The following is a 17,458-nucleotide window of genomic DNA, read 5'->3' on the forward strand; positions in this document are numbered from 1 at the left end:
TCTACATGATATGACTACTACAAGGGCTAATGCTAGAAGGGATGAGGAAGACAATGTGGATCAAGAAGTTCCTCCCCAAGCTCCTCCACAAGCTTTGGTCGACCCTTTGGCTGAGAATGTGACTAACGCAGAGTTTAGATCGACTTTTCAAGTGTTGGCTCAAGACGTGACGTCCCAAGCCAATAGGGAGGTTGTGGCCCCCGCGAACCCAAATGTGGGTACGACGGCATTAAGAGTGAGAGACTTTACTAAGATGAACCCTCCAGAATTTTATGGTTCAAAGGTTGAGGTAGATCCTCAAAAGTTTATAGATGAAGTCCATAAGATGTTAGATATTATTGGAGTTACTCTGGTGGAGAAGGCGGAACTAGCCGCTTACCAACTTAAGGGGGTTGCTGAGGTTTTGTTCAACCAATGGAAAGAAGCAAGAACAGTAGAAATGGGTCCCATATAATGGGAAAGGTTCAGAAAAGCTTTTCTTGATAGGTTCTTCCTTCTAGAGATGAGAGAGGCTAAGGTACTTGAGTTCATTAACCTTCGTCAAGGTAGTATGAGCGTTAAGGAATATGCTTTGAGGTTTCCTCAATTGTCTAAGTATGCTTCATCTATAGTTGTCGACTATAGGTCGAGAATGAGTAAGTTCGTTTCGGGAGTGTTCAACTTTGTGGTGAAAGAATGTCGTAGGACTATGCTTGTTCATGATATGGATATTGCTCGTCTTATGACTCATGCCTAATAGATTGAAGAGGAGCAACTAAAAGGGAGATTAGTGAGATCTAGGGAGAAAAAGAGGTCTAGAATGGATAATGATAATTCCTCCTATGCAAGGCCCAATGGGTATGGTCGTCCTAGGGATCGACAAAGGTTTTTCGAGCAAGGTTCTTCAAATCCTCATAGGTTCAATAATGAAGATAGGGTGTCTAACCCTAGACCGAAAGGAATTAGTAGTGAATCCCTATGGGCAACTTGTGCTAGGTGTGGAAAGAGACACGAGGGTAGGTGTTTAGCCGGCATAGATGGTTGCTTTAGTTGTGGTGAAAGTGGTCACAAAATGAGGAATTGTCCAATGGCAAAGGTTAAGAGAAGAGAGGTCAAGAAAGCTCCTCCTAGTGGTTCGGGTTCCAATGCTCCAAGGCAAAACCGTTTCTATGCACTTTAAACTAGAGGTGAACAAGAGTGTGCTCCCAATGTGGCTATCGGTATATTGAAAGTTTTTCAATTAGATGTTAATGCTTTACTAGATTTTGATGTCATCCTTAAGATGATTTGGTTGCACTCCTATTATGCTTCTATTGATTGTAGAACTCGTATAGTCAAATTTTTTTGTGTTCCCGAATGAGCCTATCCGAGAGTGGAAGGGGGAAAATCTATGCCAAAAGTTTGGGTTATTTCTTGTCTTAAGGCTAAGAAGATGACTTTAAGGGTTGCATGTACTACTTAGTAAGGGTGAGGGAAATAGATTCTAGTGTTGACCAATTACAAAGAGCTAGTTACTTTTCTAAGATTGACCTTAGGTCGAGTTAGAACCAAATGACGGTGAAAGAAGATAATATTCCGAAAATGGATTTTAGAACCCGGTATGGTCATTATGAGTTTGTAGTAATGTCGTTTGGTTAGTAGTCCTTACCAAGGGTAGTGTTATGGTTTAAAATGGTTCTGAATTATCTTTTGTGTTAGATGTGAAAAATAAGCAATATCTTGATCCGACCTTAGTAGAAAAATTTGAAAGAAAGCGGTATTTAGAAAGTCTGTTGAGGCTTCCACCCGAGGGGGAGATGGTGTGCTTAGATAGCAAGGTCGTTGTGAGTTTCTAATGTTAGTGATTTGGGGTTTACTTGAAACAACTCACCCATGAAGGGTGTAAAGAGGTTTGGTAAGAAAGGAAAGCTTAGTCCCTGTTTCGTAAGCCCATAAGAGATCTTGATACGTGTTGGTAAGGTTGCTTATGAGTTAGCTTTGCCTAATGAGTTGGCATCGGTGCATCGGATTTTCCATGTCTCTAGGCTGAAAAAGTGTGTTAGAGATCCGACATCCATAGTTCCCTTAGAAGGTTTGGGAGTAGATGAAAGTTCTTCTTATGAGGAAGTTCCGGTTGAGATGTTAGACCAGCAAGTTAAGAAATTGAGAATCAATGAAGTCGTTTTCGTGAAAGTATTGTGAAGAAATCTTTTAGTTGAGTGTGCTACTTGGGTGACCGAGGCCGATATGATGTCCCGATAATCCTATATTTTTCCTTCTACCCTAGCTTGAGGTAATGAGCTCCTCATGGTTTGCTCCTTGTTTGAAGTCATGTGTGTTTAGATGTTCCCATGATTTCCTTTATGTTATGCATGTTCATGAAAATCTGTGTTTTTGAAAGAAAATGATTTTATATGATTGATTTTCTTCATGTTGTAGTGCATTGGGTATGAGTAGCTTATAGACTTCTAGGATGAATTGATGAACATTCTTTAGCTATGCTTTGAATATAGATTTCATATAGGCTCTATGAGATTGTGTTGAGCATGCTTTTAGCTTGGAGATGATAGTTCCTACTTGAACATGAGAAATTTTGAACTTCATGCATATTGGGTTGCTAGATGTAGTTTGATCTTAGGCATATTTATATGCTTAATAACCAAATAACACCCGCATTTTGGCCAAGTTCGGAATCATTCATTACTAATTGATAGTATTGTCGAGTCATATTAATTCATTTATACTAACCAACATGATTAGTTGTGTAGGTGAGCTTAAATGAAGAAATTAGTGCTAAAACATGCCTAGGAAACACAAGAGGATCCAAGTAAATGAGCAACAATAAAGGAGAACGAAAAAATAGAGATCAAGGTAGATCCGTACACTCTCCGCGTCGCGGAGAGGGATTTTATTTCTTGTTCGCGAATTAGAAGTGGAGACAGAACAGTCTGTATTATGCACGCATCGCGGAGAAGAGATAATTTCCAAGAGCTGAATTTGATAAGTCACTTCTCGTCGCGGACCCTTATGCCATATTTTGCCGTTTCGATTAAATATAAATAGACTCAGATTTTATTTTATTAATTATTCTTTTTTCTGAGTTTTGAAGAATGATGACTTTAGGAGATTTTTCATCTGTTCTTAGGGTTCATTCCTAAACTCTTTTATTTTCGATCTATTTATGTTATTTAAACATTGCATAATCGAGATTCATGATATGAGTAACTAATTTCTCTAGTTCTAAGGCCGTGGCTACTGGATTATTGTATTTTGTTGAAGTTTTATGGATTGAAATTAATTATCACATGAATCAATCTTTTGTTCTTGTTTTCGTATTTCGTGCTTGATCACCACCAAAATAAACACCTTGTCTGAATTGAACTCACTAGAGGGATAAGAGGATAGAACGTGGGGACAAAAGGAGCATGATTTTCTCTTAAGATCTAGAGTTAATTTATATCTAGGATAGGGATATACCTAGAAATCGTGCTTGGTTATTAGACATGACGAAATTTTAATGCTCGTTAATTGTTCCAGTCTATCCCCGCTCAACGATGTAGTTAAGCTGCCAATTATCGTAGGTGATTAGAGGTCGGGAGACCATAATAATATAATTAACCCTGTGATCATTGATTCCATAGTTAATTAATATCCATTTTACAATATAATATGCATGAATCCTGAAGTGAGCTGCAACCCTGGACTTTACCCTTTCATTGTTCAAACCTTTTTGAAATTGAATCGCATTAGTTAAGTTTTTAATTAGATTTTAGATTCTAAAAACATTCGCTTTATTATTATCGATAACACTTGTACCTAATTGAAAGTATTGAGTCCCTGTGGGTACGATACCCAGCTCTTAAAAAGAGCCACTTTAATACTTGAACAACCACGTACACTTGAGTGTGCGATTGTACGCAACAAGTTTTTGGCGCCGCTGCCGGGGACTTTAGAATTAGAAAGTATTTGATTTGTCTAATTTCGGAAGTTAGAAAGCAAGTGTTGACAACTTGATCTTAGCTATTCATTTTGCAGGTTGTGTTGAATTCTCAAACTGGAAGAGGATCAGGACTTGGTAGAGCCTCTAGCTGAACCGAAAAGATTTGTTCATTACTAAAGAAGGCAAAGATGACTCATTTACCCAGTCCCTCTTGTTGCTAGTGAACCAGTAACTCTTGTAGCAAGAGTTGAACGAGAAGAACTTGTAGTGATGGCTGGGATGAAAGTGAGAGACATGTCAATCCCATGTACCACCAATGTTACTTCATGTATTCAGAAACCTGAAACTGGTGGAAGATTTGAACTGAAGCAGAGCATGGTGCAACTAATTGCACACAAATGGACAGTTCACTGGTTTATCGTACGAGGATCCACAAGTTCATATCCAGAATTTCCTTGAAATCAGTGATACTTACACTCCAACTGGAGTGAATGAAGATTACGCGAGACTCACCTTATTTCCCTTTTCTCTACTAGGGGAAGCAAAAAAATGGTTGAATTCTTAGCCTGCGAACTCCATAACATCGTGTGACGATCTTGCACGGAAGTTTCTGATAAGGTTCTTCCCATTTGGGAAAACAACTAAGTTAAGGAGTGAGATATTGAGCTTCCGACAAAAAGGATGAGAGAACTTGTACCAAACTTGGGACAGGTTTAAATCGATGTTGTTGAGTTGTCCGCACCATCATCAGGCTAACGAGGTGTTGGTCCACACCTTCATTGAAGGGTTGGAGCCCAACACAAAATTTTTACTTGATTCAACTGCAGGTGGACAGGCTTTGGAGAAGACTTATGCTGAGTTGTACACCCTGCTAAATAGGATTTCATAAGGTAACCCCGAGTGGAATGGAGGAGGATCTAAACCGGTAGTACAAAAGACTGCTGGAATATTGGAGGTAGATGCAGTAACAGTGTGTTAACTGCACAAATTGTTGTGATGCAGGATATGATGAATATGTACTTCAACAACCTATCGCTAGGACAACAACCAACTCAGAAATGCGGTACAACAACCACCTACATGGTGTGAGATTTGTGAATGTGGATACCACAATGCAGAGGTATGTGGGGCAAACCCAGTTTCTGTCAATTTTGTAGGTAATGCACAGCGGGGAGGAGGTCATCAGAACTATGGTAACTCCTATAATCCTAGTTGGCGAAATCATCCAAACTTTTCGTGGGGAGGAAAACAAAACTAGATGCAAGGTCAGAACCAATATAGACCCAAGGGAATGCACATGATTATCAACAACAGGGCCAACGAGAGCAGCCCAGTAATCAACAAAGTAGCATGAGCACAGAGGAGATGCTGAAGAAGATCATGGCTGATCAAGCTCAACTAGTTGCTGATGTGATAAATAATCAGTTAGCAACCCAAAACCTGGAGAAACAATTTGGGAAATTTCCTAGTGCTCTAAACTCACGACCTCAAGGAGGTTTGCCGGGTAATACTGATCCAAATCCCAGGAAGGAAAATGCAGTAGGGACGCGTAGTGGGTTGCAGTTGGAGGAGTTGGTCTCTGAAGAAGCGAAATGTTGAATCTGCAAGTAAAGAGGGTGAACCTAAGGAGAGTGAAACTATTGCACAAGAAACCAGAGTGCAACTGATTATAAAACCACCTCCACCATTTCCTCAGAAGTTTAAAAATAGAATGAGGATGAATGTTTTGGTAAGTTTCTCTCTCTATTAAAGAAAGTTCACATTAATTTGCCTTTGGTAGATGTTTTGCTGGGCATACCTAGGTATGCAAAGTATGTGAAGGAGATCGTGGCAAATAAGAGGAGGTTGACCGAATATGAAACAGTGGCACTTACTGAAGAATGCATCTCCACAATCCAAAATAAGTTTCCTACCAAACTAAAAATTCGGGTAGCTTTACGGTTCAGATTACCATAGGGCAGAGCATCCATGCAAGAGGGTTGTGTGACCTCGGGGCGAGTATAAACCTGATACCAACATCACTGTATAAAAAATTGGGGTTGGTTAGTCCTAAAACCACCACCATTATCTTGCAGTTGGCATATCAGTCAGTTGCTAGGCCAGAGGGTGTTGTGGCGGATGTCTTGGTCCAGGTGGGATCCTTGATATTCCCGGTAGATTTTGTGGTGTTGAATTTTGAGCCAGATCCTGAGGTTCCTTTCATCCTTAGAAGACCTTTCTTGGTCACGGGGTGAGCTGTGATATATGTAGCAGCTGGTCAATTACTATGCGGGAGCATGATAAAGTGCAAGTGTTTGATGTCTACAAGGTGTTGAAACTGTCTGCCGTGTATGAAGAGTTGCCTGCTATAACAGTGGTAGATCTTGAAGCAGAAGTTCATTACACGACATCCAAGGACCTATTGGAGCGTGTGCTAGTGCGACATGATATTTATGGGGATGCAGAAACACAAGAGATGGTACAGTATATAAATGTGTCAATTGTGGGCATATCGAGAGATCACTGGGAGCCGTTAAATAGGGTGTTGGGTCCTCCACCTAAACCTTCCATTGAAGAAGCACCCAAGCTAGAGCTAAAAACATTGCCAGCTCATCTAAAGTATGCATTTTTGGGTGAAAATAAGACCTTACTTGTGATTTTGTCTGCAGATTTGTCTGAAACAAATGTTGAAGCAACATTGAGTATACTGAGGAAGAGGAAAGAAACTTTAGGCTGGCAGATGTCCGACATTCACGGGATAAGTCCAACGTTGTGTATGCACAAGATTTACATGGAGGAAGGTCACAAGCCGAGTGCACAACACCAACGTAGGCTCAATCCAATCATGAAGGACGTGGTAAGGAAAGAGGTGATAAAGTGTTTAGATGTGGGGATAATGTACCTCATATCTGACAGGAAATGGGTGAGTCCGGTACAATGTGTGCCCAAGAAAGCGGCATGACAGTGGTGACAAATAAGAAGAATGAATTGATCCCTACAAGGACAGTAACTGGGTGGCGTATTTGCATGGACTAGAGAAAGTTGAATGATGCCACCAGGAAGGACCATTATCCTGTGCCAGGACCATTATCATGTGCCATTTATTGATCAAATGTTGGACAGATTGATAGGACAAGAATATTACAGCTTCTTGGATGGCTAATCAGGCTATAATCAGATAGTCATTACACAAGAGGATCAGGAGAAGACTACCTTCACTTGTCTGTATGACACATATGCGTTCAAACGTATGCCATTCGTATTGTGCAATGCACCGGCTACATTCCAGAGATTCATGATGACAATCTTCCACGATATGGTGGAGGATTTTTTTGAGGTGTTCATGGACGACTTCTCGTTGTTTGGTGAGTCTTTTAACCTTTGTTTGCATAATCTTGACAGGGTCTTTGCAAGGTGTGAAGAAATGAATCTGGTGTTGAATTGGGAAAAGTGCCACTTCCTCGTTCGAGAAGGTATTGTACTAGGGCACAAAATTTCAAGAAATAGGCTGGAAGTTGATAAAGCTAAAGTGGAAGCCATTGAGAAGCTGACACTGCCCATCACTGTGAAGGGAGTCCGAAGTTTTCTGGGACATGTTGGGTTTTATAGAAGATTCATCAAGGACTTTTCTAAAACTGCAAGATCCATGTGCAATTTATTACAAAAGGAGGTGAAATTTGAATTTGATGAACACTATCTGCAGGCATTTGAGCTACTAAAGAAGAAGTTGATTAAAGCACCGATTTGATTGCTCAGAATTGGGAGCTACCCTTCGAGCGCATGTGTGATGCCAACGACATAGCTATTGGTGCAGTGCTAGGCTAGCGAAAGGATAAGATGTTTCACTCCATTTATTATGCCAACAAGACTCTTGATGTAGCACAATCGAACTACATTATCATAGAAAAGGAGATATCAGTGCTAATATTTGTTTTTGATAAGTTCAGATCTTACTTGGTGGGTACCAAGGTTGTCGTTTACACTGACCATGCTGCGATCAGGTATTTATTTAACAAGAAGGACGCGAAGCCGAGACTGATTAAATGGATATTACTCTTGCAAGAGTTTGATCTGGAAATTAAAGATAGGAAGGGGACTGAGAACCAAATTACCGATCATTTGTCAAGATTGAAGGACTCATCTCATGTGAGGAATTCCCTGATAAGCAATTGATAGCCTTGGACCTTGCACAAGTACCCTGGTATGTTGATATTGTAAACTTTCTGGTGACTGGTTTATTTCCACCTGGGGCTTCAACACATCAGAAGAAAAAGTTGAAGCATGAGGCGCGGTTTTATATGTGAGATGAGCCTTTCTTATTCAAGCAAGGACCTGATCAGATGGTGCGAAGGTGTATAGCTGAACAAAAGGCATTGCAAATGTTGGAGAGTTGTCACTCTTTACCATATGGTGGGCATCACGGAGGCGAGCGTACGACGCATAAGGTTTTGCAATCTGGTTTCTTTTGGCCTACTTTATTTAAAGATGTTGTGATTTTTGTGAAGGGTTGTGATCAGTGTCAGCTAATGGGCACTATTTCTAGAAGACATGATATGCCATTAAGCAACATCCTCGAAGTTTATATCTTTGATGTATGGGGGATAGACTTCATAGGACCATTCCCATCTTCCAATGGAAACCAGTACATACTAGTGGCAGTGGACTATGTGTCCAAGTGGGTGGAGGTTGTTGCTCTACCTACTAATGATGCAAAGGTGGTAGTAAAGTTCATCAGAAAGCACATCTTCACCAGGTTTGGAACTCCAAGGGCCATGATAAGTGATGGAGGTAAGCACTTTATCAATAGTTCAGTGCAGAATCTGCTGGTCAAATATGGAGTGCGACACAAGGTAGCCACAGCCTATCATCCTCAGACTAGCGGGCAAGTGGAAGTGTCCAATAAGAAAGTAAAGCAAATTCTGTAAAAGACTGTGAATGCACAAAGGAAAGATTAGGCTGAAAAGTTAGATGATGCTTTGTGGGCATACATGACTGAATATAAGACACCGATAGGGACTTCTCCTTATCGAATGGTGTTTGGAAAAGCATGTCACCTTCCAACAGAATTGGAGCATCAAGTGTACTGGGCTATCAAGAAGTTGAATCTTGATCCTGAGTTGGCATGCATGAAAAGAATAACACAACTGCACGAGCTAGAGGAATTCAGCCTAGACGCGTACGAAAATGCCAAACTGTACAAAGAGAAGATCAAGAAGTGGCATGACAAGCATATTGTGTCACGCACTTTTGAGCCTTGACAATTGGTGCTACTATTCAATTCAAGATTGAAGTTGTTCCTTGAAAAACTTTGGTCTAAGTGGAGTGGGCCGTTTGAGGTGGTGAGAATGACCCAACATGGATCTGTGGAGCTAAGACATAAGGATAAGAGCTCCACTTTTCTTGTAAATGGGAAAAGAGTGAAACACTACTTCGGGAATGACATTGATCGTGAGCAAGAATTGCTCAACTTAAATGACGAGTGAGTCATGAGCTGGGTCGTGCTGCGACGTTAAATCAGGCGCTACACGGGAGGCAATCCGTGACCCCTTGTAATAGATAGGATTTGTGGTTTGTCATTTTGTTCTTTCAATTCATAGGAATTAGTTTTAAAAAAGTTTGATATATTCGGAAAATACAAAAAAAAAAAAAGTCGTGCCACAACCAAAACTAAGGCGCTGGATGGAAGGCAACCCATCGGGTTTACATTAATGGGTGTTGTGCTTCAAATGTGTAGGTAACAGGAATTTGTTGCTATAGCAAGTCGCTGAGGGGTTGTTAAATTTTGCCTCGCTAGAAATTCATTTTTCAAGACGAGGCAGAACACTCCATAATGTGCACGCGTCGCGGAGTAGGCTAGACATTTTGGATTCGACGAGAATTATTTTTTTCGTAAAAGATAAAGGATCTCCATAATGGAAGCACGTCGCGGAGCGGGGTCCTAATTTTGATTTTTATGGGAATTAAATTAATTCCGCGAGATAGAGGACTCCATAAAGGAGCTGCGTCGCGGACCAGGTGAGGATTTTTTTATTTTCATTAAAAAGTCGGGTTTAACCTAATTTTTTTTAGAAATTCCAACCCGACCCCCATTTTATTCCTAATTCTACCCCAAATTCCCCATTATTCTCCCAACCGTTTGTTTCACAATTACTCACGATTTTCCCCTCTCCTTCTCTCCTTGTAATTTTTTAACTCCAATTCCGTAACGCGAAAATAATTTCTGCTTTCCAACTTGATTCTCCCCTTTGTCATCATCACAGGTATGTGTTCTCCTCAATTCTTCCATGATTATGAGTTATGTTGTCCTGTTAGTGATGATTATTAGGTGAATGTAGTGGTTTGGGTAGTTATCGGGTTTGCAATAATGTGTGGACGTTGCATTTGTTGGTCATGACAATAGTTTCGAATTCTTGAGTAGAAACACCCAAGTTTTTGATCTTGTGGGCATTGATTAAAGATTATGGTTGTAGGGATATGGTAGGGTAACATATAGGGTTGTTTGATAAGTAATAGTTTCCACTTCATGGAAATTACGGGTATTTGTGTGAAATTTTAAGTAACACTGTGTGATTATGTATGTGTGGGATTGTTTGGATGGTGGTTGTACTTGAGTGCTTTTGTGGGAATTGAATATGAATTCAGATTGTGTTACTGTGTGGATGTGTTGTAGCTTTGGGTTGTGCATGTAACCTTTGGGAAGTCTGAGTACTGAGGTAGGAACAATTCTTTGACTAAGTGTGGGGTGGTTTGTGTGCACCACCCGTATCTTTCATTGTGATCGGTAATCTATTTTAGGCTGGATTGTATTGTGCTTGTAGGTAATCATGTCAAGTACTCAGAGACCCGACAAGGAAGTAGCAACTTCAAGCCAAAGAAAGCGAGTTCGGAGTGGGGGGAATGTACCTCCCGCACCAGCAGTCCCACGGGGGTAAACTCGAAGGTTCGGGTTGCGAGCAGTGGTCAAAGAGGGTAAAGTATGGTGGAAGAAACACACAGAAGCTCGGTACTTTTCTAACGTGTGCATTGAAAGAGATAGTCTTGCACGGGAGTTTCCCCGAATCATGAGGCGCATCCAAGAACTTCATATGGAGTTCATTTCTGCTGAGCCAAACGAGGGCAACTTGCACATGGTCCGAGAGTTCTATGCCAACTGGGCGACAGAGTCCAAATCGCATTTTGTGAAGGTGCGGGGAGTTGATGTAACTCTCACTCCCGCGGTTCTAAATGATATAATATGCACTTCACCTGATGTTGACCCATTGGTGCTAACGAGGCTGAACATTCGACCACCTTATCGAGCCATTCGGCACACACTTTGTGGACCCCAATCGATGGTTTAGTGGACCAAGCACAACGCAAAGAGGTTCCACCAGTCTCTTTCGTATGCACACACATGAGCAGAGAAGCTCGAGTTTGGTTGAAAATAGTCATGAACTTCTTGATACTCGGGCTTCACTACATAGACATCACACGTGATAGAGTGTGCTTGGTTTACGCCTTGATGACTAACACTGAGCTGAATATCGATATTGTGCTGAAATCTACCATGAGGAAGGCCCGGGTGCACAAAGGGCGCATGAATGCTTTTGGAGGTATCATTACTTGATTGTGTCATTCTGCAGGTATAACAGAGAAAAGCTTGGATTATATGGCACCCCTCTTCCAAGCACCGGTGGATATAAAGAAAACAAAGGGGCCTGACAATGAGTTCGGCCCACCACTCATCACTTCAGAGAGCCATCACCGAGATGAGTTGATAATGGCCAATATGTATGGGTTGGAGATGTTGCACCACCAAAATGGATGTCGAGTGTCGACTGAGGAGCAATTGGGGCAGGTAGAAAGAAAGTACCCACTGAATGCGCATGCCAAAGCATTGCTAGGCATCGGTCCGGAGTTTCATGAGCATGTGGATGATGATATACCGACTAACGAGGACAGGTTGCGTACTGGTTCTAATGTGGACTCCGATTCTGACACGGAGGAGGTTGACCATGCACAGGTCGGTGATGAGGCTGAAGGCAGAGATGCCATGGAGGATTGATCAGGGAGTGATTTATCTTACCTCTGTTCTTATTTTGTGATTTTGTGTAGCACTGGGGACAATGCTAATATTTCAAGTGTGGGGTGGGGTGTAATTCTCTTTGTATTGTATATATTAGTTGAACATTGGTACTGTCGTCTGTCTGTCTTTCATTTTTTTATTTAGGTTCCTTGGAGGTTTTTTTGGTTCTTTGGCCAAGGAGAGTCCCTTTGAACTTGATGAGTCCACAAATTGGACTCATTTGGCTTTATTTTGATAAGAATAGTGTCCTCGAATGCTTATTTTATCTAAATATCTGATAAAAACTCTTAAGTTTCAGGTATTTGAAGTTTTAGTGAAAGCATGGACACTTAGGTGCAAAAAGGAACAAAAAGGCTGAAAAGAACGAAGAAGTAAAAGCCTGAGCATTGCCAAGTACGCCGAAGGGATTCACTCCGCCCTTTGTTCCAGTACGCGAAGCTCTGAAGGAGAAGGATAAAAAAGGCGATAAAAAGAGCAGTCGGTGCTTCGCCGAATATTTCTGTGAAGCAGTACTATATCGCCCAATGGTCTAGAACGTGAAGATGTTGAAGGCAATCATGAAACGGCGATGAAACAGAAGAAGGGCGAGTCGCCGAGTCATTCGACGGCATCGACTAACTTCGCCGAAAGATCCACCAACGCTATTTTCTGAAGTCTATAAATACTAAACTTGTTATTAATTTTAGAAGTTCCAAAACCATTATTATAAATTTTTCATAATAGAATAGTACTTTTTTGGATATTTTCTCTCAAGTTTGGAGAGGGTTTTTTGGGAGACTTGAAGAAAGAATGATTTCATCTTCCCCAAGTTGGAAGTGGGTCTTCTCCATTCTTCTTTCTTTGCTTAAATCAAGGTTTAATTTCTTATACCCATTTGATTTCACTATCATTTTATGTGTATTTTGCTATTTCTTGATGTGTGGCTAAAAACCCCATTCTTGGGGTGTGATTTAGCAAATATGTGTTGATATTATTGTTGGGTATTGCTTGCTGATAAGTTAGATGTAGTTTAATGGTGATTTCACCTAGTGGTTATGGTTTAGCCTAAAGGGTTTGTAGTTGCAAATACAAAGCTACCTATGTGTTTTCGGCTTGCCCGAGAGGGAGGTCGTGAAATCAAGACCACTAGACTGATGGCCTAAGGAGTGGGTCGACATAAGGTTTAGCCCGAGAGGGTGAGCCCTAGTCCCATATCCTAACACTCAGCTCGAGAGAGTGATTGGGGTAAGGCGTAGACTGGTCTTCATGCGGCAAGTGGGTGTCCGAGAGGAATGCATTTGAAACGGGGTAAGTTGCCCGAGAGGGAACTTATTTCCATTTAAGGCTTAGCCTAGTCACTATTATCTTACGAATGTCCTTTCAAAAGCATGTACCCAACTACTTATCTCAACTTGTATTGCGGTCACACCCCAAGAATTCTTCCCCATACTTGATTTTCTTGTTAATTTTTGCTGTTTTTACTACTTGTGACAAAAACCCCAATCGATATTTGACACTTTTGTGTCGCCCCCTTTAATGTACTATGTTTTTAATCGTTAATGTCTTTAGCTACGACTAGTTAGAGCTAAAAAAAAAATTCCTATTAATTATCAAAATCACTCCCTTGGGACACGACCCCAACCTTTAGTTGGGTTACTATACTATTGACGATCGTAGATACTCATACCGTAGGTTAGTGTCGTTGGTCAAGATAAGCATCAGAATCGCACAAAACACAAAAAAATGTTGTCTTTTTAGGATCGAGTCAGTCGTCGTAGTTGAGTCACATTGCCCTATGATAGATGGATGACGACCGTCTTAAGGGAAATTTTCGTCATTGAGTCGTAGGTATGGTATGTGTGCTGAAGCTTCAAATTCCGAAAGGAAATTGTACGAAAGCATGTGGGCAATATATATATATATATATATGAATGCATTTGAATTCTTGTACTTGATTTTAATGACTGCAACTTAAGCTTAAAGAGAACTTTTGCATGAACTGATTATGTTGCCTGTGATTGATCCAACTTGATTAGAACTTGTGCCATGATCAGTGAGGCATTGTATTGTCCCTGTAGTGCATCTGAGTCTAGAACTTGCCTGGCGTGTTATTGAAGCGAAATTTGAGTGTTGCTTTGTGTATGAAATGATAATAGGCCTCCTTGAATATGTTCAACAAGGCTTATCCTTTTCAAATACTATCACTTCTAGCCTTGTTGAGACTGTAGCCTTTTATTGGCAGCCACATTTTCACCTGCCATCACTTTATTGAATCCCTAAGTTGTTTGCACCCTGCTTGCCTAAGCACTGTAGCATAAATTGTTGTGGACTTAGTAAAACTGAAAGTGAAGAGGTAGCCTGAAATAGACGCAAGGAAATAGAAAAAAATCCTCAGTAAGAGAATAAAAAAATTGTTTTTTAAAGGTTGGTTCTTCGAATAAAAGAAATGAGGGGCAATTTGAGAAGTATGGAAATCATGTGTGATAGAAATATTGAGAGAGGGCTGATAAATGAAGGAAAGGATGATGATGTCTTAAAAGTGCAAAGTGCTTAGGTAAGTGTAAGTCACTACTATATACTTATTCTTACCTGTCCTTTAGCCGATAGTACAACCTAGAAAAGCCCTATTTGATTATTTGCAAAACACGCTTAATTAGTGGAGATGTACATAATGGGCAAGCTTATGGTTCTCAATGCATGCATGTGAGATGTTCTTTTTGAGTGAGAGTGCTCTGTGTTGTTAAAGTCCTTAAGTTATATTGGATATGTTGAGTTGAGTGGACGGACTATTTTTTGAGTGAGGGGCACTTATTATATGAAAGATAGGTGATATCTAATGGTGAACATGGAGTTTAATGCTTTGGTTGCAAAAAGTTGTCGAGTCAGTACTTGAGTTGTATGATGTATGAAAGGGGTCAAGGCCAAATGTAAATGAGAACATGCATGTTTGATCTGATGAAAAATCCTTGAAAAGAAGTGGCGGATGGACAAATACCAGTGTTAGGAATTCTAGGTCTAGGACTAGTATGGTAAGTAGTTCGAGGACGAACAAAGCTCTAAGTGTGGGGTGGTGATCTTAGGCGTATTTATATGCTTAATAACCAAATAACACCCAGATTTTGACAAAGTTCGAAATCATTCTTTACTAATTGATAGTAGTGTCGAGTCATATTAATTTATTTATATATATATATATGAAGAAATGAGCGCTGAAACAGGCCTGAGAAGCACAAGAGGATCCAAGTAAATGAGCAAGAATAAAGAAGAACGAAAAAATAAAGATCAAGGTAGATCCGTATCCTCTCCGCATCGCGGAGAGGGATTTTATTTCTTGTTCGCGAATTAAAAGTGGAGACAGAATAGTCTGTATTGTGTACACGTCGCGGAGAAGAGATAATTTCCAAGAGCTGAATTTGAGAAGTCACTCCGCATCGCGGACCTTTATGCCAGATTTGTCCATTTCGATTAAATATAAATAGTCTCAGATTTTATTTTATTAATTATTCTTTTTTCTTGGTTTTGAAGAACGACGACTTTGGGAGCTTTTTCATCCGTTCTTAGGGTTCATTCCTAAACTCTTTTTTTTCCGATCTTTTTATGTTATTTAAACATTGCATAATCGAAATTCTTGATATAAGTAGCTAATTTCCCTAGTTCTAGGGCTGTGGCTACTGGATGATTGTATTTTATTGAAGTTTTATGGATTGAAATTAATTATCACATGAATCAATCTTTTGTTCTTATTTTCGTATTTCGTGCTTGATCACCACCGAAATAAACATTTTGTCTGAATTGAACTCGGAAAAGGGATCAGAGGATAGAATGTGGGGACAAAAGGTTCATGATTTTCTCTTAAGATCTAGAGTTAATTTGTATCTAGGATAGGGATATACCTAGAAACCGTGATTGGTTATTAGACATGACGAAATCTTAATGCTCGTTAATTGGTCCAGCCTATCCCCACTCAATGATGTAGTTAAGCTGCCAATTATCGTAGGCGATTAGAGATCGGGAGACCATAATCATATAATTAACCATGTGATCATTGATTCAATAGTTAATTAATATCCATTTTACAAGATAATATGCATGAATCCTGAAGTGAGATGCAGCCCTAGACTTTACCCAATCATTGTTCAAACCCTTTTGAAATTGAATCACATTAGTTAAGCTTTTCATTAGATTTTAGATTCTAAAAACATTCACTTCATTATTCTCGATAAAACTTATTCCTAATTGAAAGTATTGGTAAGATCGAAGTATTTTAATCTTCAGTCCCTGTGGGTACGATACTCGGCTCTTAAAAAGATCCACTTTAATACTTGAATGACCACATACACTTGTGTGTGCGATTTTACGCAACATAGTTCCTACCTTTCCTTATAGTGCATTGAGTATGTTTAGATTGGAGTGATGTTTCCTCCTTGCTTTGTGCATTTCATGCATGATGGGTTGTTGGAGTTAGTTTCACCCCTTTTAAGATGTTTTGGTAACATTATAGTTTGGAGTCGATAGTTCCTCCTTGGTTATATACATTTAGATGAAGTTATATTCTAGGTTGGGTTGATAGTTCATCTCCTACTTTTTTAGAACTAGTTTGAATCTCATTCGAAGACAAATGATCCCAACGGGGAGATATTGTAACACCCCGTATTTGAAAAGGGGGTAAATAACACTCTTAGTGAGCTGTAGGTGCCAACCCACGAGGGCCACCCACGACCCGTGGATGGGACCACGGACCGTAGGAGTGGTCCGTGGATGGGCTCCACAAAATAGTCCAGGAAGGCCAGAACCACGGTCTGACCAACGGTCCGTGGTTCGATGGCCCAACAGACAAGTCCCTGACCACCATCGACGATCGTGCAGGACAGTCCGTCGTCCTGACCACGGTCCGTCAGCGGGGTCTCGTGGATCATTATTTGGTAGTTATTTTAGGGGCACATGAGTCTTTTCCGGTTTTAATTAAACCAAAGTGAGGTCGTTTTACCTAAGTCTAGGACCTTTATATAAGTTATTTTAACCCCTAAATTCACTCATTCTAAATCATTCTCTCAAACTCAACAAAAGAATACGGTTCCTCTCTGTAACGACCCTAAAAAAATGAACTAGTGAAACTAGAGCCTCACATGTGAGTTTGGAGTCGAAAACTTAATGAAATGGTTATATTTGAACTTGACCCAAAAAGTTCTTAAAAATGTGCTTCGGAAGTTACCGGAAACTTGTTTAGCTGTATATAGAAAGATCCGTTTCGTTTTTCGAAAATACGACTTCATATTCTTGTTTAGTGGGTCAAATTGAGTGGGAGATGGGTCTAACCCAAATTTTAGAGCAACCGTATCAAAATCCGAAATTTCCAAGTGAAGCCTTTTTCGAGGGTCTACTTTGGAGGGTCATATCTCCTAGCACACAAATTATTTGGGTGGCCAATAATATATCCATGGAAAGCCCTTTGAGTTAGCTACCTAACGCACTTCGTTTCACCTCATTCGGAGTTCGGACGAAGAAGTTATGCCCATTTCCGTAAAGTCTGTCCGGCA

At 40.3% G+C, this 17,458-nt stretch overlaps 1 protein-coding gene across 1 annotated transcript; it reads left to right on the forward strand.

Annotated features, from left to right (window-relative positions):
* Positions 1 to 8,865: 8,865 nt before the first annotated feature.
* On the forward strand, positions 8,866 to 9,360 carry LOC107058460 (uncharacterized). The gene is made up of 2 exons (XM_015304190.1): positions 8,866 to 9,071; positions 9,162 to 9,360. Exons 1-2 carry the CDS (start codon positions 8,866 to 8,868, stop codon positions 9,358 to 9,360), a joined length of 405 nt encoding a protein of 134 aa, XP_015159676.1.
* The last annotated feature ends 8,098 nt before the right edge of the window (positions 9,361 to 17,458 follow it).

The sequence above is a fragment of the Solanum tuberosum genome, unplaced genomic scaffold (genome assembly GCF_000226075.1).
Source record: "Solanum tuberosum cultivar DM 1-3 516 R44 unplaced genomic scaffold, SolTub_3.0 scf00522, whole genome shotgun sequence".
Lineage (NCBI taxonomy): Eukaryota > Viridiplantae > Streptophyta > Magnoliopsida > Solanales > Solanaceae > Solanum > Solanum tuberosum.

Excerpts from the sequence above, each read along its gene's own strand:
- LOC107058460 (XM_015304190.1), top strand. The coding sequence starts at position 8,866 with ATGACTGAATATAAGACACCGATAGGGACTTCTCCTTATCGAATGGTG. Across the intron at positions 9,072-9,161 it reads GCGTACGAAAATGCCAAACT|ATTGAAGTTGTTCCTTGAAA; the intron begins GTACAAAGAGAA and ends ATTCAATTCAAG.